Source organism: Lissotriton helveticus, chromosome 3_1 (genome assembly GCF_964261635.1).
Source record: "Lissotriton helveticus chromosome 3_1, aLisHel1.1, whole genome shotgun sequence".
In the NCBI taxonomy this organism is placed as follows: domain Eukaryota; kingdom Metazoa; phylum Chordata; class Amphibia; order Caudata; family Salamandridae; genus Lissotriton; species Lissotriton helveticus.
In genome coordinates this window covers 1349190603-1349216972 of record NC_136061.1, presented here as the reverse complement: position 1 = coordinate 1349216972, position 26370 = coordinate 1349190603, and the positions used below count along the sequence as shown (strand labels likewise).

The window sequence follows — 26370 nt, the reverse complement described above, 5'->3', positions numbered from 1 at the left end:
AAATCATCAACTGATTATCTTTATTCCCAATGCATTTCGGCGCTCAGCGCCTTTGTCAAGGGATTAATCTGTTAAAGAAACAACAATAATGCATTTCATTATTCTAGTGTTCTCATGCCACCGTTATTCACAAATGTTACATGTAATTAATTCTGATACTTCTCAATTGCATACCATATTAGGAACAGCCTACAAGAACCTATAGGGAAATTTGTGGATAAATATTTGCAACCCAGCGCCATGGCAGCACAATCGTATATTAAAGACACCACTGACTTTTTAACAAAGCTAGCAGAGACCAATATTGAAGATAATCCACAAATAACACTTGCAACAATAGACGTGAAGTCTTTGTATACGTCGATACCCCACAATTTGGGTTTAGAGGCTGTTGAAAAAGCACTACTGGAAAGTGAATATGACTCACAAATGCAACTATTTTTGCTGGAACTGGTACAATTCATCTTAATGCATAGCTATTTCAGCTACAAAGGAAAATGGTTTCTCCAAAAAAGCGGAACATCCATGGGAAATCCAGCAGCGCCCACATACGAGAATATTTTCATGAAAAACTTTGAAGAAACACACATCCTACAAAAAACAACATGGAACAGTCATCTTCGTTTATACACCAGGTTTATAGACTATATTTTCATTGCATGGGAAGGAGCGCCTGAGACATTGGTTGAACAGATCACAACATTAAACGACATTGATGAAAGAATCCAGTTTACATGGGAAATCAGTACAGATAAAATCCATTTTTTGGGATGTAGAAGTAAAAAAGACCCCGACAGGTTTTCAAACGAATCTATATCGAAAAGACACACAGAAACAATACCTTACAATTTAACAGTTTCCACCCTCCATCACTTAAAAAACATCTGCCATTCTCCCAACTGATGAGGGTAAAAAGGATAGTCTCGGAACCAGAGCAACTAAAAATTCAATCAGAATCCATGATGGAAAGATTCAAAAATAGAGGATACCCAGACTCTATATTAGAACAAGCAAAGGGAAGAATAGCGCAAAAAAACAGAAAATAACTATTCAGACCTCGAAGCTCTCAAGAAGATCAACGCATTACATGCATCAGTAAGTTCTCCACCATGAGCTACCATTTCAACAAAATCATAAAGAAACACTGGGTATTATTAGCCACTGAACCGGATTTCAAAGGGCAATTTAGTCAAGAGCCGCTTTTTGCATACACGAGGTCCAAAAACATTGGCGAACTACTTAAACAAAACACCAAAAAAGGACCCCCCACTAAATACAAGGGAACAATCCCCTGCTTAAACTGTCACAACTGTGGAAACATTATGAAAGGCGAACATATACGCCATACACAAAGTGGAAATTTGGTAAGTCTGAAAGTAAATGGAACATGTGACTCCACAAATATGTTATGTTATGTTATGTTATAACAATTTGTTATGCGCACAGCGACTCCAGCGAAGGAGCATCCCGGCGCAGAGACACGGAGCAGTCATAACACAACAAGGCAGAATGCTACAGAAAAGTGCTAAAACAGAGGAGCTAAAATAGGAAAGTTTTTATGGCTCTACGAAACGACAGCAAGTCCTCTATCAGCCGAATTTCAACCGGGAGGGTGTTCCAAAGTGACGCAGCTCTCACCCTGAAGGAACGGCCTCCCATCCGGCTAAGCCTAAATCTGGGGACAACAGCAAGGGCCTGACCTTGTGATCGAAGGTTGCGGGTAGGGACATAGAAGGAAATAGAGTTGGCCAAGATCTCAGGACCTATGCCTCTAAGAATTTTAAAGGTCAGACACAGGACCTTGAAGAGGATACGCTTCCTAACCGGGAGCCAGTGCAGGGAGCGGATGACATGAGACACCGGGGAGAACTTAGGAAGTCCAACAATGGCTCTCGCCGCGGCGTTCTGCACCCGCTGCAGGCGTGTTAACTCAGCCTGATTAGCCCCCGCCAGCAGAGAACTGGCGTAGTCCAGACGAGAGATGACGGTTGCCTGGACCACAAGCTGTCTAGTCGGGGCATCAAAGAACTTGAGCACCGGCCTTAACCCTCTAAGGAGACCGAAGCAACAGGCTGCGATTTTTTTGGTGTGCCCTATAAATGTCAGACCAGCGTCTAGCCAGACCCCAAGGTTCTTCACCTCTGGCACTGGGGTCGGAGTGGGGCCAAGCTCCGAAGGCCACCACTGATCGCCCCAGAGCTCCACTCCCTTCCCGACAACCATCACCTCTGTTTTTGTGGCATTAAGCTGGAGACAGTTACCTGTCAACCAGCTGGCCACCGCCTTCAGACCGGACTGAAACCTGGGGGCATCCTGTTCCGCATCCCCGCTGAGAGTAACCGCCAGCTGTGTGTCGTCGGCATATGAGACCATGGTTAGGCCCCACTGCCTAGCGACATCAGCCAGCGGTCTCACGTAGAGATTGAACAACGTGGGACTCAGCGAGGATCCCTGTGGAACCCCCATGGCCAGAGGCTGGAACCCGGACTTGAACGGAGGGATGGCAACACAGAAGGAGCGGTTGTCTAGGAAGGAGCGGAACCATTGCAGCGCCGAGCCGCCGATACCAATCTCCTCGAGCCGCCCAAGGAGGATGCTGTGCGATACAGTATCGAATGCGGCGCTGAGATCTAACAAAATCAGCGCCGACGTCTGTCCAGCATCCAACCTTGCACGGAGATGTTCCGCCATCACCAGAAGGGCAGTCTCCGTGCTGTGACCAGCACGGAAACCATTCTGTGTGGGATCGAGGGCATTGGACCGGGCTAAGTGTTCAGACAGGGCCAGATTGACATGGGCCTCTGTCAACTTAGCTGGCCAGGGCAGCAGCGAGATGGGACGGTAGCTTTCCGGCTTAGACGGGTCAAGAGATGGCTTTTTAATAATCGGAGACACCACCGCCTGTTTCCAGCTGGTAGGAACGACCCCAGTCTCTAAAGAGAGATTAACAAGAGAGCGAATAGCCACACGTCCCACAAAGGTCTGATCTCGAAAGAGGGCAGGCCTCACTGGATCAGTTGGGGACCCAGATTTAACTTGCGTGGCAAGTTTATCAAACCCTTCCATGGTGAGAGGGGGAAGAGTGAGAAGAGCGGGCAGGTAGGGAGTCCCCTTGGGGCTACCCAGTGCTATACCCGTACTCGGGAAAGTCCGATAAATAGACTGGACTTTACCTAAGAAATAGGAAGCAAGGGACTCACAATGTGTGACAGAACTCTCAGTCGTAGAAATGGGCCGCTTAGACATAAGATCTTTCACCGCCTTGAAGATCGCCTTCGACGGGTTAGTGCTGTTCCGGAATTCCTCGGCATAGAATGCCGCTCGGGCACGACAAATGGCCCGGTGATAGAGCTTGACGGATGCGACATAGGTAGCTTTTTGCTCAGCCCCATATGTCTTCCGCCAAGCCCTCTCCGCCCGTCTACAGGCTCCCTTCAGAGCGCGCAAAGCGTCGTCATACCAGGGGCTTGACACTCGAGGGTTGATCTTCGTTATTACAACAGGTATCAAAACATCCAGAGCCCTAGTGAGCCAAGAGCAGAAGAGATCATATCCCTCCTCTACGTTGTTAAATGGGCCCAGAGGTTCCATTGACAAGAGATGGTAAAAGTCATCCAGCCTGAGTTTACTCCAGGGTCTCCTGGGTACCTGCTTGGCTGGAGAGATGGAAATGTTGGAAGTCATAGGGCAGTAGATGGAAACCAAAGAATGGTCAGACCACTCTACAGGAGCCACCGACGTGACTTTAGCCTCGGTCAAGTTGGTGAAAAAAGGGTCAAGAATATGTCCCCCGGAATGGGTAGGCTGAGAGACCAGCTGTGAAAGTTGTAAGGCCTCTAAGTCCGTAAGAATACTACGCGCTGTCAGACAGGATGGGGCATCAAAATGCAAATTTAAATCGCCCAGAATGGAAAAATTGGCACAGGCAGTGACCAAGGTGGCAACAGTGTCCGGGAAAGCATTCCTGAACGCTACATCACTGCCCGGCGGACGATACACCACCATCCCAGAGAATGTAAATTCTGGGCTGACAGAGACTTTAAATGAGGCGCTTTCGCAGCCAGCGATCTTAAGAATGGTCCACACACAGGAAAAGCTGGATCTCACTATCAGAGCTATACCCCCACCTCTAGATAGCCTATTCGCGGTATACATGGAGTAGCCGAGAGGGCAGACTAGATTGGGAATGGCAGTGTCGGCTTCCTGAAGCCATGTTTCGGTTAAGGTCACAATATCCGGGGCTTCATTTTCAATTAGGTCATACACATTCTGTTGATGTCTAAGAATCGACCTGACATTAAGATTCAGAATCCGCAAAAAAGGCGGTAACCCTCTATTACGCCGAACGGCAGAGGGAAGAAGCCGAGAGAGAAGCAGCGGTGAATCAAGTGCCAAACCATTACAGGGACAGCGGTAAGGGCCGCATAAAGGATGAACAGGCTGTAGAGTGCAATGACCGCTCACCTTGCCGATGGAATACAGGCGCTCCCTGGAATAAGTAAGCATGGCAGCAGTATAGGATAGACGAAGGCAGCCCAGAGCCCGCCACGTCCAGCGCGTCCTTAGCGCGGACGGGCGCAGACGGGCAGGACTCTGGCACGACTCCGGCCACGCGAGGACACGCCCGCTGCGCGATCCCGCTGCGCTAGGGGAGGAGCATTAAATACGCGTTCCCCCGCTGGCGCATGCGCAATGCAGCGCTGTCCGATGTAATGGGCCACTCACCCCAGAGCAAGATGTCCGCCACCCCGAGAACCAACCCGCCAAGCGGCGGTGCAGGGACACAATTATTGTGCAGGTAAGGGGCTGAAGTAGAGCGAGGGTCAAGCGACCTAAAAACACAACAAATTAAACAATTTCAGGCAATTTAAAAAAGTAGCAGAGCAGCAAGCGCCGTCACGCTCCTGTCTGCAATGAGCTCCGTGTCAGGGGAGAGAGAACGGGGACTCGCGTTAAATACGCGTTCCCCCGCTGGCGCATGCGCAATGCAGCGCTGTCCGATGTAATGGGCCACTCACCCCAGAGCAAGATGTCCGCCACCCCGAGAACCAACCCGCCAAGCGGCGGTGCAGGGACACAATTATTGTGCAGGTAAGGGGCTGAAGTAGAGCGAGGGTCAAGCGACCTAAAAACACAACAAATTAAACAATTTCAGGCAATTTTAAAAAGTAGCAGAGCAGCAAGCGCCGTCACGCTCCTGTCTGCAATGAGCTCCGTATCATTTACCTGTTAAGTTGCCCGTGTGATAAGCAGTATGTGGGACAAACAGAAAGAAAAATAAAAGTAAGGCTCAACGAGCATAAAAGCAACATTAGAACCAAAATGACAAAATCTTCAATAGCGACTCACTTTGTAGAGGCACAACACCAAATTGATGATTTGAAAGCTTGCATCTTGGAACAGGTGGACAAAGTACCAGGAAGAGACAATAGGAAAACTTTGATCAAAAGAGAGAATCATTGGATTTATTTTTTACAGACCATGAAACCTAAAGGGTTAAATGAAAGGATTGAATTTGCTTGTTATTTATGAATAAGAAAATATCTGACATGTTTATTGGGTGGAATGTATGAAATATCGACAAATGCCGTATTGAAGTGATTAAACTACACTCTGCGCCTTTAAGAGTAGTTTAGTTACAGAGGAAAGCTCTGTCCTTTTAAATATACGAACATGCCCGCGGTACTAGCAGTACTCCCAGCATGCATAGAGTGTAGAAACGGCCCGAAAACGCCAACACGGTAAGCGCTACTCTCCTCGGAGAGCTCACCACACTAGTTAGAGAGCATCTCTCGCTTTTAAATAGTTACGGTACGGAGACAGTAACGTTATTGCAGTAAAGGGTGAGATAAAATGTAAACTCATATCGCAAGTTAGCCGGTAGCACGAAATGTTTAGCCAGATAATTGAAGGGTGTGTTTTTTTAAGAAATATCACTGGGGAGATACGAAAACATATGCTAGTTAGCTGACAACAAAGGTTAAATGTGTGTACATATACATTTGTTTTGAGGACGTGCAGCCACGAGGTATGCAATTGAGAAGTATCAGAATTAATTACATGTAACATTTGTGAATAACGGTGGCATGAGAACACTAGAATAATGAAATGCATTATTGTTGTTTCTTTAACAGATTAATCCCTTGACAAAGGCGCTGAGCGCCGAAATGCATTGGGAATAAAGATAATCAGTTGATGATTTAAATTGTTAAAATGAGGATCAAAAAAATGGATAAATAAAGAGATGTGAAAGCAACATCTAAGCCAAACACGGAACTATTGAAACCATTGAATAAAACTTCACTATTCAAATATCAATCAAGTGAAAAGATTTATTTTTGTAACATAATTTGTAAACAATCACAGCAGGTCAAGCAGCACAACCTGATGCCCTAAGAGACAGAGCTAAAGACGAATGCTCTGCAGACCAGGATTATTCTAATGAGATCACCTCACTGCGCATACAAAGGGGAGGCCTCTCCATGCAGAAAAGACTTCTGCTCGGCCCTTACCGATCTCGCTGATTCTCCCCCTCGCTCTCGACAATCCAACGAGCGGTGGGGGAGGCTGATCACTTGCCAGCGGGTCTGGCGGCTGCGAGGGCTTCATGCGGCTCCCGATGTCTTCCTTACGAGGTCTCCTGGCGTTGGCCAATCCGGATGCGGCTCCTCGGGCGAGCCCCCTTGGTGGTGCGGCAATCTTTCGGGCACGGATCAATCACCGGGCAGCTTGCAGGTCGAGCCTTCCGCAGCCCGCCAATGACAGCGCGGCGCTGGGGAAGAGCCTCGTTCTCTCAGCCAATCTCTGCGCGAGCCTGTGGTTGAGGTCGCGGCCTGAGGACCAATCCCAGCGCGGCGGCAATGAGGGGACTTGTTGCTCTGCTCCAATCAGGGCTCCGCTCCTTCAGTTTCTCCTCCGGCAGCCCCAGCACGGATCAGCGATATCCTCCTGATGATTTAGGCCCCGGGCAGCGGCGGTAAAAGCGGCACGGTGACTTTCACGGGGGGAGAAGGTTGGCAGAGGGCTCGTGACGCCGCTAACTCCTTGCAGGGATTTAGGTCATGAGGGGAGGTACTACGATCCTCCGGTCTTCCACGCTGATGTGCCAATGAGCACCTCGATCAGCTGGCACGGCCAACAGTACAAAACTCAAGCTCCAAGCAGTGAAAGGAGCGTGATCTCCACAGCGTCTTGCAGTTTCAGTGGAACCTTTTGACCCTAGGTTCCGGAACAGGAGGCCAGCTCTTCTCAGGCCCTTCGAGATTCAGTCTAAGACACAGCAAAGTCTTGTGGATCAAGCAGGCAGGGGCCACAGCACACAGCAAAGCCCCCTTCTTCTCTCCTTCAGTTGAACAGCAGAACAGGTCAGCCCTTAAAGCACACAGCAAGGCAGTCTTCCTTAGTTCCTCTGGCGGTTCTTCTTCTGGCAGAGGTTCTCCTTGATTGTAGAATCTGAGAATCTGTTGTCAGGGGTCCTTCTCTTATACCCCTAAAAGTCTTTGAAGTCTTTGTGCAAGTGGGCCCTGAGCCCGGTCTAAACCAGTTCTGGGTGTTGCTGGAGCACTTGGGCTTCCTGGCTTCTTCCTTCCTTTCAGTGTGAGGGGCAGAGGTGACAGCCGCCCAGCAGGAGGTGGAGCCGGCATTGTGGCAGGCAGGCACAGCCCTAGTCACTCCCAGGTGCTATCTCCTCCCACTTCCCTAGTTGCAGATGCAATCATTTAACCAAGGGTTGACTCTGACAACCTCCTGGGGGCTCCCCAGCCCCTGTCCCCCTCAAACCAAACAGTCAATCCACAAGCAGGCCCAGGCACACTCCTGGAGCCAGGCTCCAGCCAATCACGTGCCAGCAGACTCACTACACACGCACACCCATGTCTAGAAGTGGCACTTCCACACTAGACACACTCATGCCACATACATCATTACGCAGCATTCAATATCACGAGTTCGCACATCCAAACTCGACCCTGCACTCCCCACACATCAGGAACTACCATGGTCACACATATTCCCCATGCATTCCTATGGGAGGGCAGGTCACTCACCACACATACACAGAGAGCTCACGCACTTTACACTGTACCACAGTGAAAAAGTGCGCAGAAACAGGCTAGTCAAAAGCAAAAAGGTTCGGGGTGAACCTGCCAAAAAGGGCCAGGTCCAACACCAGCTAATTCCAGTTTTGGAAATGCATGGTCTGAAAAACGATTCTGGATATATGCACAGTTAGCCTGCGATAGTTCTCTAGAGATTAAAAAATAATTAAGTCGGGGGGAGGAGCCAAGATGGCGACCTGAGCGGACGTGTGGTCGCTCGGCTCCGCCGGCTCTAGAGTCCCGCGCCTACATCCTGCCCTTTCTCCTGCGGACCCCTTATCCTGCGATGTGCGGAACACGACGCCGATCCTGACGGTGTCCCTCGGATATCTCCGCCTGCCCGGAGTCCTGTGTTTCTGATCGGATCGCCTCTGCCCTGGGTCTCTGTCCGCTCCTCGGCGCCTGCCGGACCTCGCTTGCCCCGCGACACTTACTTTGCAGCGGCGGCTGACTATCACACGGGGGTGTTTTCTCCCGGCTGCTGCTTGGCTTACACCCGCTGACGCGGCCCTGCTGAGAGCTCGCGGAGCTGCACCGGGACGATTGTGGGACGACTTGCACGATCTCCTTTGTTTGTGGCCGCCATGATGCTGGTCGGCTTTCCCTGTTGCTGTGCCTGCTGTCGGTGAGCTCCTCACGGTCCTGTCCGTCTCCCTCGCAACCGGCTGTCCTCTGCTTTCGTGGCATACAGGAGGAGGTACGGTTTGCTACAGGGTCAACAACTGCTTTCTGATCGGGTCCCGCGACCCCTCGTTTCTCCCCCTCCCAGCGCCCCGTGGACTGTGGGCAAGATGGCGGCGCCAGATCTCCGGCACTGTGGGGATACCACGGTGCTTTCCTCTTGGGAGGGCGAGTATACCTTCGCGCAGGGGGCCGTAATTGCTTCTTCCTCTGGGACTGCGGACCTACGTGATTCACAGCCGGTATGGACCTACAGGGATGTTATGATGATCCTGGCTGCTGTGCAATCGGAGATGCGGAATGGTTACAATGTGCTGATCGGGACACTTGATGCTTGTGTCCATGGTGTGAGCCGGGCGCAGGGAGTCCACCCCCGGCGGGGTTTGGATTTGACTTTGCTGCAGTCTACCAGCCCTTCACTGTCTCCTGGTGCTACTGTAGCGATTGCGGGAACTAGTGCTGAGGCTCTTGAGGAACTGTTGCCGCCCGTCAGGACTGCTGATGCAACATTGTTTCCCCTTTGTTCTCCGACTGGCTGCCTGCCTCGTGTACCGGTTTCGCTGTGTTTTTCACCATTGACATGTTCCCCAGCCCTGTCCCCTGCTCCTTCCTTGAACAGTTTGTCTTCCCCATATCGTGACTTTTGGTACCTGTATACCTCGGAGGAGCGCTTTACTGAGGGACTACTAACTACGGGGGACAGGCGATGTTCTCTCAGCGATTGTGCACCTCCCCCATCCTCGGAGTGGACATATTTCTTCATTGACTCGTACTATTTCAGACTGCCAAGTTGGTTGGGTGATCGAATGAATCCCAGGTCGGGCCAGGGCTAGACGATCCCCCCGTTGCATTGCTATTCTGGCGGGTGTGGGCTTTGAGGGACCTGACTTTTGCATTTCACAAGGGATACTGCTTGCTTACTCTCCCCAATGGGTGGTTCTTTGATGGAACTATTTGCTAGTGTTACTGGGGCGGAGAATGTCTGAGGTGCTGGCGGTGTCCGAGTGTCTGTGATGTGGCCCTCCTCCTCTTCGCTCCTTGATGAGACTCCGGGGCTAGATTTCCTTCCTTACTCCCTATGTCTCTAACGGGGTGCTCCGGCTGTTATGACTCTGCTCTCTGAACCATTGTTTGTTGCATAACGTTATCCTGTCTCACTGTGTGCTTCTGGTGCTATGGGCCCGAGCCTCCTATGACAATCTCCTTTATTGAGGACTGCCTTGCGGGTGGGCTACTTTGATGAGATGGACCGGGGTCGGAGGTAGTGATTGAGGTGGCATTCATCGTGGGCTGGGATCGGGGGGGCTCCTGAGATTGGGACAGGGCTAGACGACTTCCTGGTTGTATTACTTTTTTGCCTGGTGGGGACCGAGGCTGGAATGTTGTACGTATTGGTTGCATGGATCATAAGTATGGTGTATATTGTTTTCCCCCATCTGTCTCTACTACTGCTAGTAGTAGTTCTGCTTTCCGATCATGGCGTCCTTCGGGGTATTGTGACCCTTGTCAATGGCACAGTTGGCACCATTTACTGGCTACCCTGATATATTGCGGGCTATCGGCTCCGTCACGTTTTCTTTGGTTCCTGTCTGCTGGTTATGGGAGTTTGTTGTGGCAGGGGGACTATTTATTTGGGTAGCGTCCATCTTGCTCTCCTTTGTCTGCGTTCTCATTATGGCGGCCATCTTGTCCCTCTGATCCGACTGGGGCGGGCTTTTGCTGGGCGTCATGATGTAGTGGCCGCCAGCGGCCTGATTAGTGTTGGGGATCTCTGAGGGTTCACGTTTGTTTGACTAGTTGGTATGATTTCGAACTGTGCTGCCTTTCTGGCGTATGTAGTGGTTGTAGCTCCCCACGTTTGTTCGGCTCCTGATGTCTGTCCTGGTACTTTCGCACAGGGGGTGGGACTCTGCGTATCCTGTTAACGCCCTTATGGCCGGGGTGATCGTCCCAGTATTGCCTCGGGGACCCGCATGTATCTGATTCGATTCTTCTTTTGGTGGAGTACTTTTCGACTTTACTGTTTCATTCGGTACAGGGAACTATACATGGCTGGAGGACCGGGTGTCTTGTTAATGTTGGGGCTCCTCCCCCGTTTCTTTTTCTTTTCCTTTCTTTTCTCTTTTGGGAAGGGTAGAATAGCTTGTTCTTTTCTTCCTCCCGATACTTCAAGTGTGAACATCTTTATTTTCTTATCTTTTCTTCTTTCTCTCTCTTCTTATTCTATATTTCGGGTACTTTACTGGGCGACAGGCACTTTGCCGGGGGGGGGTAGGCCGTAGCCTCCGGATTGTTGTAGGGTGGGGGGGTAGATTTAGTTTTCCTCTTTAGTTTCTATGGGCCTTATTTCTCTAATTTCTGCGCTTTTCTGTTCTAGTTTTCAGTTCTGGGTATGCAACATGGGTTAGTAGGGAGTGGGTGGCGTTGAGGGTGGTACGTACATGTGGACTGCAGCTTCTGTTGTTTTGTAGGGTACTGCCATATTGACGGGGTGTTTCTCCTAATGTTGTTCTTATTTATGCCGCCTGCTCCTGTTATGTAACTAATGTCCGGACTCAGTTCTTCTTGACTCTATTCTTTACTGATTTATATTTTAATTTAATCTTAGAAATTTAACCTTCAATGCTCCTTTTCCTTGACGGCATGATTCCATTCAGCGTAACTGTTATTATTTGCTGCTATTTTGCCTACTGCCGCAGTGGAACCGCATTGATCGCGTCTGTGCTTAAAAGTCCCGTGGCCGACCCGATGGTTGTAGGCCCGTATTTGTTCTTCTTTTTGTGCACAATAAAGGTTTTCAAAAAAAAAAAAAAAAAAAAAAAAAAAAAAAAAAATAATTAAGTCTAGCGGCCGAGTTGTATTTTTCAGAATAACATGAATACTCTTTTTTCGCAGGATATCTTGACCTCCAGCAATCTATCATATTTAAATTTGTCATGAATTCTTTTAATACTGTTCCTACTCATAGTTTTTTTTGTTTCCTTTTCCCTGATGAAGAGTCTAAGTGCCAGATGCATCAAGGCAAAAACCGGTCGCAAACGGGCAGATTCTCAGAATCTGCCTCTTTGCGACCGGTATTTTTGCATTTGGGATGTATCATCCCAAATGCATAAATCGCAAATTGCTATCGCATTTAAGGAATCGCAAAATTGCGAATCCTTAAATGCAATGCAAGATGCCATTTAAAATAGTGATTTCGCTATTAGGGTGGCAGTGTGGGAAGAGATGGGGCTAGCTTTGACGGGGGCAGCATTGACCATTGCTCCCATTAGTAACAGCGATAGTGGCAGCAGTCTGGTCACCAGCCACTTTATCAGCAAGTTAACCTTTTCCCTTTGGAGCCTGTGACAAAATTGAGGACTGGAATATGATCTGGAATCAGACTTGGAGTGCAGCACAGAGTAGAGGGAGCTGTGGGGACTACAGAGTGCCAATAGGATCACCAGCTAAAAAATAAATTAAAAAGAAATATAAAATGAAATGCGATCTGGCAGGATTAGAGGGTGTCCGCCCCAAAAAAGAAAATGAGCAAAAGAGGGTCCCTGTCACCTAAGGGCGGCATGGCTAAGCCCCAATCAAAAACTAGAGAAGGCAACATTTCTCTTGACATTAGCCCTGACGTAAGGGGTAACAAGCTGGAGGCAGAACCCACGCAGAGCCGTTCCAAACTGACACAGCCCAAAATGTATAAAAAAATTTAGTTCCTAAAAAACCCGGGGGACGCTCTTTTGTCAAGTTCAATTGCAGCACAAGGCCTTAGTATCCCACTCTCACCTCTTAAATCGTTGAATGATGGGAACAGGAGCACTCAGACAACTGACCAACGTGCAAAACCAGGCACAAAAAGCGACTTGATGTCGAATGACTTATCTCTTCCTCACTCAAAACTTAATACATTTGCCTCAACATCAGATCCGAAAGGCGATGCTAACTCAATGCAAGGTCCATAGGGCCCTGTCCAAGTGGAACTGACAAATGCACAAACAAAAACACCCAGCGACCGAGATACAACAACAAAGCTGTCAAAGTATCTTGGGCGAGCCGGAAGAGATCACATAGGACAGCAGGACGAGAGAGACCATAAAGGGAAAATGAAGAACAATTGCACCACAGAAGAGGATCTGTCTATATTAGAGCTAGGCACATCACCTATCGTCATCAATGAAGCCAAGACCAAAATAACCCCTCCGCAAGATCACCATCTGCTACTGTATACAACATCTCCCAAAATGGAAACAGAAGTCGGACAAGGGTTTGGAATTTTAGAGGAGTTTTCCAACATTGACACAAGGGATTGGGAAGAACTTTGGATAAATCCCACCCAGCAAACACCTGTGAGGCATGTGGTGGACTCTCAAAATCCCTCCACACCGCAGAACAAAGAGTTGAAATGGAACCATGAAAGGGAAGCTCTGTCACCGAGGTCTGATTTAGAAAACCCAACTAGACATCAGCAAAACTTGAACTCGTAAAATGCCTGGGTAATCCTACTTAAAACAGTGCAACTTCTGGTTGAAGACCTCCAGTACCAATCAGATAAAATGGACACACAGCTGACGCTATTAAACACATTGGCAGTGTTTGTGGTGGCCATTGATGAGAAACTTGGAGCTTTAAACACGCTTTTTCAGAGCTCGCATGGAAAACTTCAAGTCAGAGAGTCAAACTGCGGGTGTGGCCCGATAGTTGACAAATTGGCCTCTCTCCCCTCAATACTGAACAACTTATGTGCACAAATCAAAGGTTCATCACGGAATTCAAGCGACCTTAAGCTAAAGGGTATTTTCTCTACAGAGGATCAAACTGGAACCAGAACAAGAACAAGCACATTAGATGCGGGAAACTTAACTCTAAAGCCTTCTACTCTAAAACCACCAAAAAGATGCAACATAAATAATAACAGATGTAACAAGCCTCAGGCACTAGTATCTGAACCGGCCCTGAAGTTAATGGAAGAGTCGGATGTTTCAGGAGCAACATCAAATGCCAAACAAAGCGAGCTCAAATAAGAATGGGTCAAAATCAAAAATACATCTCTGAAAAGGAGGGTTTGCGCGCTTCTTTGGATTGACATTGCTCGAAACACCTGATCTTTCAAATCAACAACAAACTCCAGAGGAAAGGGGCCCACCTCATACAATGGTACTGCATGCGGAAGAAGGGCTGGCCTCTGACTCCAACCAACATCTCACTACCACAGGCCCAACAATGCAGACAACATTGGACGAAGCTGAAGGAACCAGCTCCTCCATGTCCTACAAATCACACAGGGAGGAAGGTGCACATCAAACATAGCAATGCAGCTCGAAACCGGAAGTAACCTTCACACAACGGCACTTACCCAATCCAACATCAGTAGGATTCACCAATGAAGTCGACAAACACCACAAGATTGTCTTCCCTATCGCTCAGCTAGATCATCAACCATTAAGGGGCCACAATTATCCGATCATTACAGTTTCCAAATTCGGAGGAGACGAGCTTCCAGCATACTGTACAGAACCACAACATGGCAATATAAGAACAAGAAACCCTCACTCAACACAGTCATCCAACTCCAAAACCTCCCAGTTTGCCCTCATAAACTCTCCTAACCCCAGGCCTCACTCATCCAACCATCAAACACCCCAGCTGGATCCAGACACCTACCCCTAAACCCAGGACCGTCAAAACACAAGCCCGCATGTTTTCCCACACATTACACATAATTCAGCCTCCTTACTTCAACTCTCTCCACACCTCCCACAATTCACTTGACGAGACCTCATTAGCTTAACTCATTTCGCCTTGCCATCACATCAAATAGGAGCAATCTCTTCTGACCAACCCACCCCACCCTCATCATGTTTCTTAGAGCCACAAACCCAACCCAAAGCCTACCACGAAAGAACAACTTAAAGCTCAACCCCCTACTATACACCACAGGCTCACTTTCTCTGCCCTCCTGCCCTCTTATTTAAGGAAGAGAATAGGCATCCTTGCCCAGGCCTTCTCTCATTTTAGCCACTCGCTTACCTCCCACGAATTGTAGCCAGCACAGATCAAGAGCCCCTTTCTAAACACAATCCGTAAGAACAATTTCTCCCTAAGACCCAAATGGGCATACTCCCCACTCAAAGATAATGAAATACACATAGGTGTAAAAAGCTATGAACATACAGCAAGATTCTCAGTCAAACACAAGATCCATTCCTCATGCATACCCAAAATCGCAACCTATCTTATAACCTGATCCATATTACCACTGTTCCTCTCGGTCAAATTGAGCACTAACTCACAAGTTCCTCCCTTACTTGCATGCTGCACAACTGCGAGCCTGCAGTTAAGCATTGCCTCGATATCTCAAGCATGATCATCAACCACAAATTTGACATCCTGGTCCTTACCAAAATCTGTTTGAACTATACCACAAATAGTGTTCTTCCGCTCCCCTCTACTCCATTCTAAAAATTGACTGGAAAGGCAAACAAGGTGGAACCCAGCGGTCATAGACAGAAACTCTCTGAGATGCAGGTTATTCCTCAATAACTGCTTTCAATCCTTTTAGTATATCACTGAAAATCACCTTTCAAGATTCTGCTAACCTCAGTTTGAAAGTGATCCATCATCCCCCAGACAAGCCAACACCTTCACCGAAGAGTGCATTCAATTCTTCACAGCTCAATAATCAGCTCTGAAGGCATTGTCTTTCTCTGTGAGTTTAACCTCCACTGGGGCTCCAAAAGAAACAACTGGGCAACGTTGCTGCTTTTCTAGAAGACAGTGACCTCCACCAACACTGCCAGAAACCCACACACTGACAAGGCGCCACTCTCCACCTGATCATCCCCAAAACACATCACAGATTGAACTGTGACCCAATTCCAGTTACCCATAACCCACCACTGTTGGTGAGTAGTAGTCCCCCCCTCCGTTGTATACTTTTGAAGGTTAAATCATTGGTAAAAAACAAACAAGAGTTCACTGATTTTGGAAGTTTATACTAACCTGAACAGGTGTTCATCATCTAAACCTGGTTGGACACTTCGTCTAACCCAGACTTAGCGACTGCTATACTGGAAGAATATAAAATAGAACAACTAGATAGACAAGACAGACGGGGAAGGAAGGGGGAATTGCAGTGGTTTCTTGCAATCACTTTAATTTTTCTTATAGTCCGGCTCCTTTTTTGTGCAAGGAAGCCTTGCGATTTGTGTTTAGATTTACCAAGTCCTCCACTTTTAGAGGGGCACTAGTCTATCGCCCACCTTGCCGTCGTGGGTGTTTTATATCAGTTGTGTGTAATCTTGAAATGAGTTTGCAAATTTGACCTTATTAGGAGATTTAAACTTCCACTTAGAAACCAGAGTGCCCAGATTGTTTTAAGAGTTTCGACTTCGATCAATTAGTTCCTCTGATCTGGACAGATCACCACACGGTCTGTTTTAACATGAACATCCCCAATATAGAGTCTAGCTTCCCTGATACTCCAAAAGATGAATCATAAACGTCTTTGGCAAAAGTGGATGGTAAAGCTTTTGACCAGATATAGAACCAACGAAAACGGGACCTTCGTGGTAATGCTGAGTATGCTACAGAGTATTTTAAGAACTGGCTAGGCTTTGCAGCCACTGAGCTGGCTAAGCTTAATATCACTGGATGCTTTAGGAAAAACCCTACAGCTCCATGGTAGTCTGAAGATTTGAAACAACAAAGATAAATGCAGGGCACTGGAAGAAAAAACTGATTATGGCAGAAAAATCTAAATATTTTACGGAGAAAATATGCCTCGCCAAGTATTTTACCAAAGAACTGTTAATCTCCAGCCAACTACAATCATTCTCAGCCTACTACTCCTTTGCAGGAGCTTTGCAATAGGTTAGCAGAATGTTTTCAATACAAAGTATCAGGAATTTACAATTAACTTTCTTTCACTTTCAACAGGTCTTGTCTAAAGAAGGTTCCCTAATCCTCTTCTCAAGGTAGTCAATCCAGCCATTCATTGCTGGAACATTTTACCCCCTTTTCTTCAGAAAGTACTCAGGGTCTCCTCGAAAAGATCAAAGTAGGATCCCCATTTGATCCATGTCCTACTTCAACTATGCACTTAGTAGAAGGAACAGTGGCTGGGCAGCTCACTATTCTTTTTATTCAAGTGCTAATATCAGGTATTTCCCCCAAAAAGTGGAAGCAAGCTTCTATTTTCCCACTGCTAAACAAAGTGACCCTGGACCCAAATGAGACAAAAACGTATTGATTGATATCTAGGTTACCACTGCCTGAAAACTAAAGACCTTTATTGATACTCTATTCTGGATATCACTCAGCATAGTTTTAGGCCTGCCCAAAAAAACAAATCAGCCTTGCTGGTTGCTGCTGAGGAGATTCACAGACTCCTGTTGACGGGCTTCGCTGATCCTCCTCAACATCTCAGCTGCATTTGATACAGTAAAACACTTGGTGTTAATCAACATGCTTGAGAAGATCAGGGTTAAAGGCGCAGCCCTCGCCATTCTGAGTACCTTTCTCTCTGATAGAGAAAACAGTGTGGTTCTTAGAGATTTTACCTCACGTTTCGTTTTTTTTTTCCCTTGCGGAGTACCTCAGGGATCATCATTATCACACTTTTCAATATTTATGTATCACCCCTGGCTGAACTTATCAAATCTTTTGGCTTCGCTATAGTGTCATATGCAGATGACACTCAAATAATATTGTCCACTTCTTCCGATACTAATGTGGTAGTGTTTACATTTAGAGAATGCATGCTTAACATTGCCACGTGGATGTAGGAAATAGTCTTAAATTTGTACTGTGAAAAAAACGGAGGTTACTCTTTCTGGTTCCAGTTTGTCTTTTTGGAACACCTAATGGTGGCCCCCATCTCTTGGCAATCTTCTGTGTCCAGTTGAGAAAGTAAAAAACCTCAGAGTATGGTTTGACAATCAATTTTGCTTTTCAGATCACATTAATAAGATTAGATCCTCCTGTTTCCATCGTCTAAGGATTTTGAAGAAGGTGTTTCCTTTTATTCTGCAAGATGGTGATTGTTGCATCAGTTCTGTCTAGGATAGACTATTGCAACACTTTATCTTGCCATACAAAAAAAGTATCAAGTGAGACTTCAATTACTTTAGAATGCACCTGCTTGTCGGATTTTAAAAATCTCTAAGTTCAGCTCAATCTTCTGGGGCATTTGTGACTTTTATTGGTTACCAGTTGCTGAGAGGGTCAAATTCAAGGCCCTTTGTATTGTTCATAAAGACTTGAATTTTTGTGGTCCTGCTTATTTTCAACAGCACTTCACATGACATGTACCAAATCATAACTTAAGTTCTAGCACTGCTAAGTTAGTAGTGGTCCCCAAAATCAAGAGGTCCAAATGCGGAGGAAGAAGTTTCTCATTCTTAGCTTGCAGGCTGTGGAATTCTTTACCCATTGCTCTGAGGTGGCAATCTAATATTTCTATGTTCAGAAAACTTTTAATAACCTGGTTTATCTCTATCCATTACTAGTGGATATTTTTTGCTTTTAGTCCAGCAGAAACGCTTAGTGCTAAGACGCCTCTGGCAAATGCATACTTTATAAAATAACATTTTTAATGAAATTCAGGTAGATTGGTCTGATCACCTGCAGATTCCCTTCACAATGCTGTCAAACAAAACTACAAAGCCCACATCTTTAAAGGGCCGAGACCAGAGCGAAAAAAGTATTTGAGGCAATAAAGCAAGCCAACAACCCTCTCTCTTACTGCTTATTTAAGGCATCTGAGATCCTTTGGGATACCTTCATCAGTTCTTTGCCAAAAAAAGACATTAACATCTTCCTTCCAGTCAATCCCAACAACACAGTTGAGGAGAAACTGCTTAGCAAGGTACTGCTGGCCATGGTCTTCTTTCTCTCCAATCTCGGAATCAGATCTACTACTAAATCATTCCAAGGTGAAACCCTCTAATCATTTTTGCGACACCATTCCTGGCTCGCTCATCAAAACCCTAGCTAAACCACTAATCCCCATTAACACAACACTGCTAAACTCATTACTGGATAGGGGCTCATTCCCAGACAATCTAAAATAGAGTAAAATTTCTCCTCTCCTAAAAAACCAACATCCGGACCTTGACGACTTTAACAACTTCCGCCCAGTATCCACACTGCCTCTTCTTGGCATAAGTTGCGTAGCCTCCCAGCTGTCATCCCACATCCAGGACAACAACCTCCATAAATGCCTTCAATCCAAATCCTGTCAAGCCCACACACTTGGACTGCAATTTTGCAGACTGTGGACTATGCCCTCTACATCCTAGACATTGGTTACTCACATCTACTTGTGCTCCTCAATCTCTCCGCTGCGTTTAACACAGTCAGCCACCAGGCTTTGTTAGACTCACTGAACCATTGAATGGGTATAGATGGTGTCGATCTTAAGTGGTTCACCTCATACCTAACAAATCATTCCCAAACAGTATCAATTGTGAAGGCCATCCCAGATCCAGTCAGCCTGCCAGAAGGGGACCCCCCCACCAAGGCTCGATTCTCTCGCCAACCCTTTTTAATCTATACGTCCTCTGCACGATCCTCAGGAACTCAATAGTATTCTTTCACCTATATGCGAACAACACCCAACTCTACCTGAAGATCTCCTGCTCTGAAGTATACACCCACCTATCCAACTCCTGAAAAGAATTGGACCTTGGATGGCAAACAATCACCTCAGACTAAACCCAGCAAAAACAGAATTTCTTCTCATCTCTTCAAAGAAAGCTCTCTTTGATACAAGACTAACGGAAATTCTTACCAGACACATCATTCAAAATGCAAAATCTCTTGGATTAACCCTCGACAGATATCGTAACTTTCACAGCCGTATCTCCTCCACGGCTAAGAGTGCCTGGTTCCAGCTAAGACTTCTTTGGGAAATTGGGAACCTCATACCGGCACAAGACCTTCAATCTGTTGTTCAAGCGCTCGTGCTCTCCAGACTCTACAATGGAATTGCACTCCCCTCTAGCTATCCAAACCTCCACCTAGGTGCACTCAGAGCAGTCCTGCATGTGGCAGCCTGCTTTGTTGAAAAGACACAAGAAATTCAGCCACATCTCCTCCATTCTACACTCCATTCAGTGGCTTTCCAAAGATGCAAGAGCTCAAATTATAACTGCCCCCACTACTCATAAAATTCTTCATTCCTCTTTACCCATGCACCTCTCTGAGCAACTGGAAATCTCTGGCGGTGGCCAAGATTCAAGAAATATGCAATCGCTCATCCTTGAACCCCCCACCTTTAAGATGAAAGAAATAAAAATGAAACTCAGGAGAGAATGTAAAGTTTGCCCGCTGAGCCACGGTGTAAAGCAGCCAACTAGGTGTTGAGGGGTTTACCCCCAGACTGCACTCTCTACGATTGACATTTTTCCTAATACAGGTGTGTCCTGGTGTCAACAACAATAATGTACTCCCATATATTATGTGAAGTATTATGCATTGAGCCACTGTCATACAGTCCCCCAAATGCAAAAGCAAATCTGAAGATACGCACCTCTAGCACAGACGTTTGTTGTGATCAAAACTTTTTCATTGCCTTTTCGGAATCTCTGTATAACAGCAGCCCTTTGTTCAACCTCCAGTTCGCCACTTAGCAAAGCCACTTGGTGTCCATCCTCAGCCATTGTCTGTGAAAGCCATCTTGCAATTTTTCGAGTCTAAAAAGAATAAAGATAGCATGTTGGTGGCTCCAATAGTCCAAGTATTTCTCTCTTCACCTTCCCGGATCATCCCACCCAGTAGCAAGACTAGAAACTACTTCTTAAAGCGTACAGTAACCAAAGCTATAAGGAGACAGGCAAAGCATATGCGCAACAAATGTGTGTGTTTTGCTACATTTATTCACATACACAGCAGCACACCATCACAGTTCCCATTTTCAGAAGTCAACATATTGTTTTGGCCTACTCTAATGATGAGATTGGTGGAAGACTAAGAGATTGTAAGAAAGTGAACAGGACAAGACAATTCCATAGTGAAATTGGCCATGAGGGAAAACCACGATTAACAGGTTAGCACTCTTAATGTGGTCGTACTGAGAACCTACTGACCAAAACCATTAGTGGCCACGTAGAAAGAGCTCTCCACTTCTGGACAATCATATTTATAACAAACATTGACAAAGTCAAAAGATCTAGCTTTAATGTACTTGAGCATGTGTGAAATGGCTACCCTCCTGGATTACAATGCTCATGGACTTGCTAAAAATGGGCAGAAAACCCTGTTGTTATCCTGATCAAATAGTGCTGGCCAGAGTTGACAGAAAGATACTGTGAGAATGTGGATTGTTATGTGGTGTTGTTGTGGGACTTCACTATATAATAATGTCACAATTCCATATCAGGTCCAGTCAGGTTCATTTGTAAAGACAGAAAAATAGTCTCTCTATATCGGTACAAACTGACGTTTCTAAATATAATGTCTGGAAATCCGACACTTCTCAGCCAGGTGCTGACACTCACTGCTCTCAGAACCTCGAGCGACTCAACACCATGAATCGTCGCTTAGAGTTTTTTGCCAGGATTAGAGGCTTTTGGAATTTCTACAGGCAACTCTAAGCACCGATATAGAGGGCTTTGTACCTGTTCTTTTAGTGTCATTTTCCTCCGGGTGGAGTGGACCTGTATAGGGCACTATATCTGGCAGGTCCTGATGAAGGTGGCGTTCTATCATCTTGCAGCCACCGAAACGCGTCAACCCCTGCCCTGAGAACATCCTGCTTTTTGCAGTGTTTGTCTTTGGTCATTCCAATTTCATTGTTACTCTGTAGTTCTATTCCACAGATATGTTATGAATGTGAAGGTTTGTCTGGATGTGTGTGAGTTGGGTTTGAATGGCTGTTGTGATTTTGCATTGTTTCTCTCTTCCCGGGTTTATTTGATTTGATGTATGTATAGTTTTCTTAATTTGTGATTATTTATGACTGTATTATCTATGTTGAAATGTTTTTTTTAAAAGTATCCAAATAAATGTATATTTATGAAAATATCTCTGACAAAAGAAATGGAATAAAAGAATATATTTTTAGAATTGTTGGAACACTTTGTCTAGTGGGTTAATAATTTGGTTTGGGTGCTCACTGAATGTATTTTGATTAATTCCATTGTAGAAGAATTTTGGTCGTGAGGGAGACTATTTTTCGGTCTTGATATTTTTCCCCTCTTCTCCCTGACCGTAATCTGTTCTTTTAGAGGGGGTCCCCTTCTTTTTGCATTAGGTTCATTTGTAAAACCATAGTTCAGTCCTGGTTAGAGGTGGCTCGCAGCAGTCAGCCTTTATTTGAAAAACAAGTATAAACCACTATGATGTGCTAAAACATTAACAGTAGTGATGCAGCAACATTACCTGCTTGGGTTTATTCTAAAATACCATACTCACCTGGGCCCATAAAACATTCATACAATAAGCTGGCAATCATACGCTGGTGATCAGGACTTATTTTTACCTTATAACGAATTATACCTGTGCACCATTTCTTATCAATTCCTTATTACCTTATTTCTCAATTTTCCTCTGGTCGATAGATCAGGCTGTTCGCATAATAGGTATAAATGACATTTACCTTTAAATTGAATGACCAGAGAATCGGGAGAGTTTTAAAAACGTTATCTATGCAATAATTTTGTGAGTCAAATACCAATACATGTCAAACACCAATTTATAAAGAGAATAATCAAAGTAAATTGTAAAGACTTAGTAAAATCTCATGACATTGGTACCTGGGAGGGGTGGATAATGAAAATGGTACAAGGAAATACCACACAGATTTATATTTACCTAGAATGGTGCGAGGACCAACCCCTGGCCAAGGAGCTAGAAAAGGGATTCCCGAGTAGTCAGGAGCCTACAGTTCAGGACAGGACAGTTAACCTCTTCTAAGTATAACACCAGCATTACACGCCTCTCTGGTGCTACTATCATTGATTCTTTCCCCTTCTGGATGGTCAGATTCTTCTCCCTCAGCGATCTCTCAGGCTCTTCTTTCTCTCAGTCTCCCCTTTCTCAATTCTTCAGAGTGCTCGAGCAGCGTCTTTGACCTCCGTAGCCTCCGCCGTCTTTTGCAGCAATAATGGGTTGGTGACAAGTCTGACAAACTAACCGACTGAGCCTACCTTAGTTATACTATTCTCAGTGTATGTACCACCCCCCACTGTTTCAATATTCGTGAATCCCCTACTTGTGATTGGACAATGGGATGGGGAATAGTCATCACACCATACTAATGCAATATCATTTTCTTAGGTTCATTGTTCTATGTTCCCTCCCCTTAATTTCACTTTCTCATACTTTATTCCCAAACCACACAATCAATTTCATCTACAATGTATGCAAAATTTGACTTCTTCTCCTTTCCCTCTCCGGGTCAACAGGTGGTGTTACCAGGCGCTTTTCTGGTTAAAGGGTCCTTGGCTGGGATTCAATGTCACAGTACGGAGTTTGACAGTGTCCAGCGCACTTGCGTATAATTCAGCCAAGATGGAGATTTCAGTAACCCTCGAGGCCCAGATTCGAACTAATAATAAAGTCAAAGAAAAACATGTTAAAATACGAAAATAAATGAATGCACTGTATACCACGTATTCCTACTCTAATCCCATTAATTTATTTTAGCTATTGCATTAGCAGTTTAGTAAGACATGCGAGGGTTAGTTTAAGTGTAGCATGTGAATTAACATGTGAGGTTCAAGTAGCTATCTTGATACTATTGCGCAGCTGCAAAGATTTCCCACCAAAGCAAAAGACGTCACCCTACGTAGATGCAGTATACGTATGCACAGAGAGTTTCCGCGTTTTTTAGCAGCCATTTTTAGACACTCGGATTACTTGTTAGTAAAGCACTTTTGAAAGCTTCCCATAGATGAAATAAAATGTACTGCAATGTAATTATTAGTATCCACGAAACATGTTGGTTACAGTATCACAGGTTATTTGAGAGGATCGAATACGAGCAAATTTCTTACGTACAAAATCTTGCTCCATCAATCCCCTCTTTGATGGCATTCTATGCGATCACTAATTACTAAACCAGATGCCAACTTTAGCAATATCCCATCTCTATTTCTTCTATCACTTTGTAATTTCCCTTTCTCTTTTGAAAACCCTTCATTCTTTTGTAAATATCTCCTTTTATTTCTTCCGGCTGAATTTCATCATATTTTCTTTTTCTTCCCTTTTCATTCACTTTATACCATTTTCTTTTTCTACAGCATTTGCACCAAACCATTATTGTTAAGACTAATAGTGTTAATCCTATTATTGGCATCAGCATTTTACCTATAATACTTCTTCCTACATTAGAAAAACAACTACCATTAGAAGAAATACTATTTGTTAGTTTCTTCCATACACTGTCAAATTCCAGTGGTTTTAAGTCTTCTTCCAAATTTGTGATATTTTTGACATACCTCCCAATTTCAATACTTGTATCAGGTATGTAGGTGCAACAATGTTACGCCTTCAACATTTTACAGACTCTGCCCTCTTTTGCCAATTAGATATCAAGAGCAAGTCGATTTTGTAAAACCATAGATCTTACTGCAACCAATTAGGTATTGATCAATAAAAATCCTCCAGCAGTGTCGGTTGATAAGCGATCCACCACTGTAGCTAATTTCCAAATTCTTTGTGTATTCAGAATTACTCCCATTGAAGGTTTAAATGCATTAAATATATCTCCTACAATTTCTGAAAAACTAGCCCTTTTCTGGTGTGTTAGTCCGTTATTTTCTTCATTGCTTCCAGTGATTCTTTTTACATGATACACCTTTGGGAATACTATTCCGAAATAGCAACTCCCATACCAGTGGTCAGGCAGCTTAAAGTAAGTTTTATTTCCACAAACATAATAAACTCCAGGAAATACTGGATCTGTTCCACCTTTTAGTCCCCATCCCCCTTTTATCAGAAAATTGTGCTCACATTCACTGGAACCAATAAATATATTGTTAACCTATGGTGACAGATTTTCCCTTTCTTTTCAAGGTCCAGGGACATAGCAGCATGAGTCTTGCTAGTTGCAATAACGTCTTCTCTCTCAGCCCACTTGGGTATCTGAGGTTTCAGTTCAGAGGCCCTTCTATGTAAATCCTGTCTCCTTTTCTCTGCTAAATTCGAAAATATCTTTTCATCTTCATGTAACTTACAGGTTGATTTGTGCTTATGTGCTTCAGCTATATCTATTGTTTTTATCGTTAGAAAATATTCACCTATGAATTGTGAATCTCTACTGCTAAGGACACGGTTCATATTTTTATGCAAAGGAATTTCAGAAAAGATCACATCTATGTTAGAATAAGAATATTGTAACTTTCCAGTTCTATAGAATAGACTAGCTAAAATACTACATGAAATACCATACGTCAGTGGTAAATGAGGATATATTACTCCTTTTACTACTGATGTTGGCAATTTCATACGTATATAACAAAGGCTAACTTCCATGGTTTCTACATAGTGTACTAACAAATTGGCAAACACATTTAAATATGTATCTTTTTATACACACTATGATATAAATCTGTCTCATCTGGTGCTTCTAATTCTACTCGGTCTTGCTTAATATTAGCTACCTTTCCATGTGCATTAGTATCATTCTGTTTGTTGCGGTCATTAGATAGGGAATTGCTATTGTCAGTGCTAACTATACTATGAATACTAAAAATGTGCTACATATACACATTCTACAGCATCCTTTTTTACAGCTTTGTTTCGGTTTTCCAGCAGCTCTAATGTCAGCCATTTTAGACTAAAGAGATTTCTCCCATCTTTTTAACTTTTGTACAAATTACAACCTGGAGAGTTATCTCCTCAAGTTGGTCTCACTTCCTCGTCAATTCAATCAGCATTTAATTCTTCACTATCTCACATATTTCCAGATTCTCTAAATCTTCAAGAATCACATATGTCCATTCAGGACCCTTGAATTTATTATTCAGGCTTTTCAATTGTGGACTTTTCCTTCTTGGTTTTTCTGTCGACGATCCAGATTGACTGGTTACTTCATTTTCTTGGTCTGGTTCTTCACTTATTGTCTTAAGATGATATTTCAGTTTCTTGATAATACTAGGCCAAGTATCACCTTTCCTGAGTCTTTTAGCTTGCACTGTGCTTTCAATTTCTTCAAGTGCTCTTTTGTTTTCCTTGATTTGTGGCACAACTTGATTATTTTCGTCTTCTGAATTCCGCTCTTTCTGGCCTTGTCCAGCGCTTATTACCGTAGCCATTTCTGCCTGGATGTTTTCTTCTTTTCTATTCTGAACCTGTTCAGGATTTTTTTTTATTTCACTTTGTTGTTCTTCCTGAACTTGTTTTTCTTTTCCTAACAGGTCCTGCTCAGGTCTTTTAATTTCTTGATTTTCTTCTGCCTAGGCATTTTCTCTAAGGCCTATCTGTCCCTCTTCAGACTCACAGGTGTTGCTTTCATTATCTTCTGTCTGAGTATATTGCTCTTTCCTTATCTCATCCTTCTCAGATTCGGTATTAGCTGTATTTTCTGTAAACTGAGTGCGTTCTTCTATTCCTGTCTCGTCCTCACTCTGTTTTTCTAATCGAGTTTGACTTCTTGTTCTCA

At 44.8% G+C, this 26370-nt stretch overlaps 1 protein-coding gene across 3 annotated transcripts in view; it reads right to left on the bottom strand.

Annotated features, from left to right (window-relative positions):
• The window catches only part of LOC144824974 (ATP-dependent RNA helicase DDX25-like), a 2510053-nt gene that overhangs the window by 289981 nt on the left and 2193702 nt on the right, over nt 1-26370 (bottom strand). For all 3 annotated transcript variants that reach the window (XR_013609216.1, XM_078683906.1, XM_078683905.1), the window contains exon 10: nt 20296-20458. Coding sequence is in view for 2 of the 3 variants with exons in the window: in XM_078683906.1 (XP_078540032.1) it covers nt 20296-20458 (163 nt within the window). In the remaining variant the exon portion in view is untranslated. The remainder of the gene's footprint in view (nt 1-20295; nt 20459-26370) is intronic.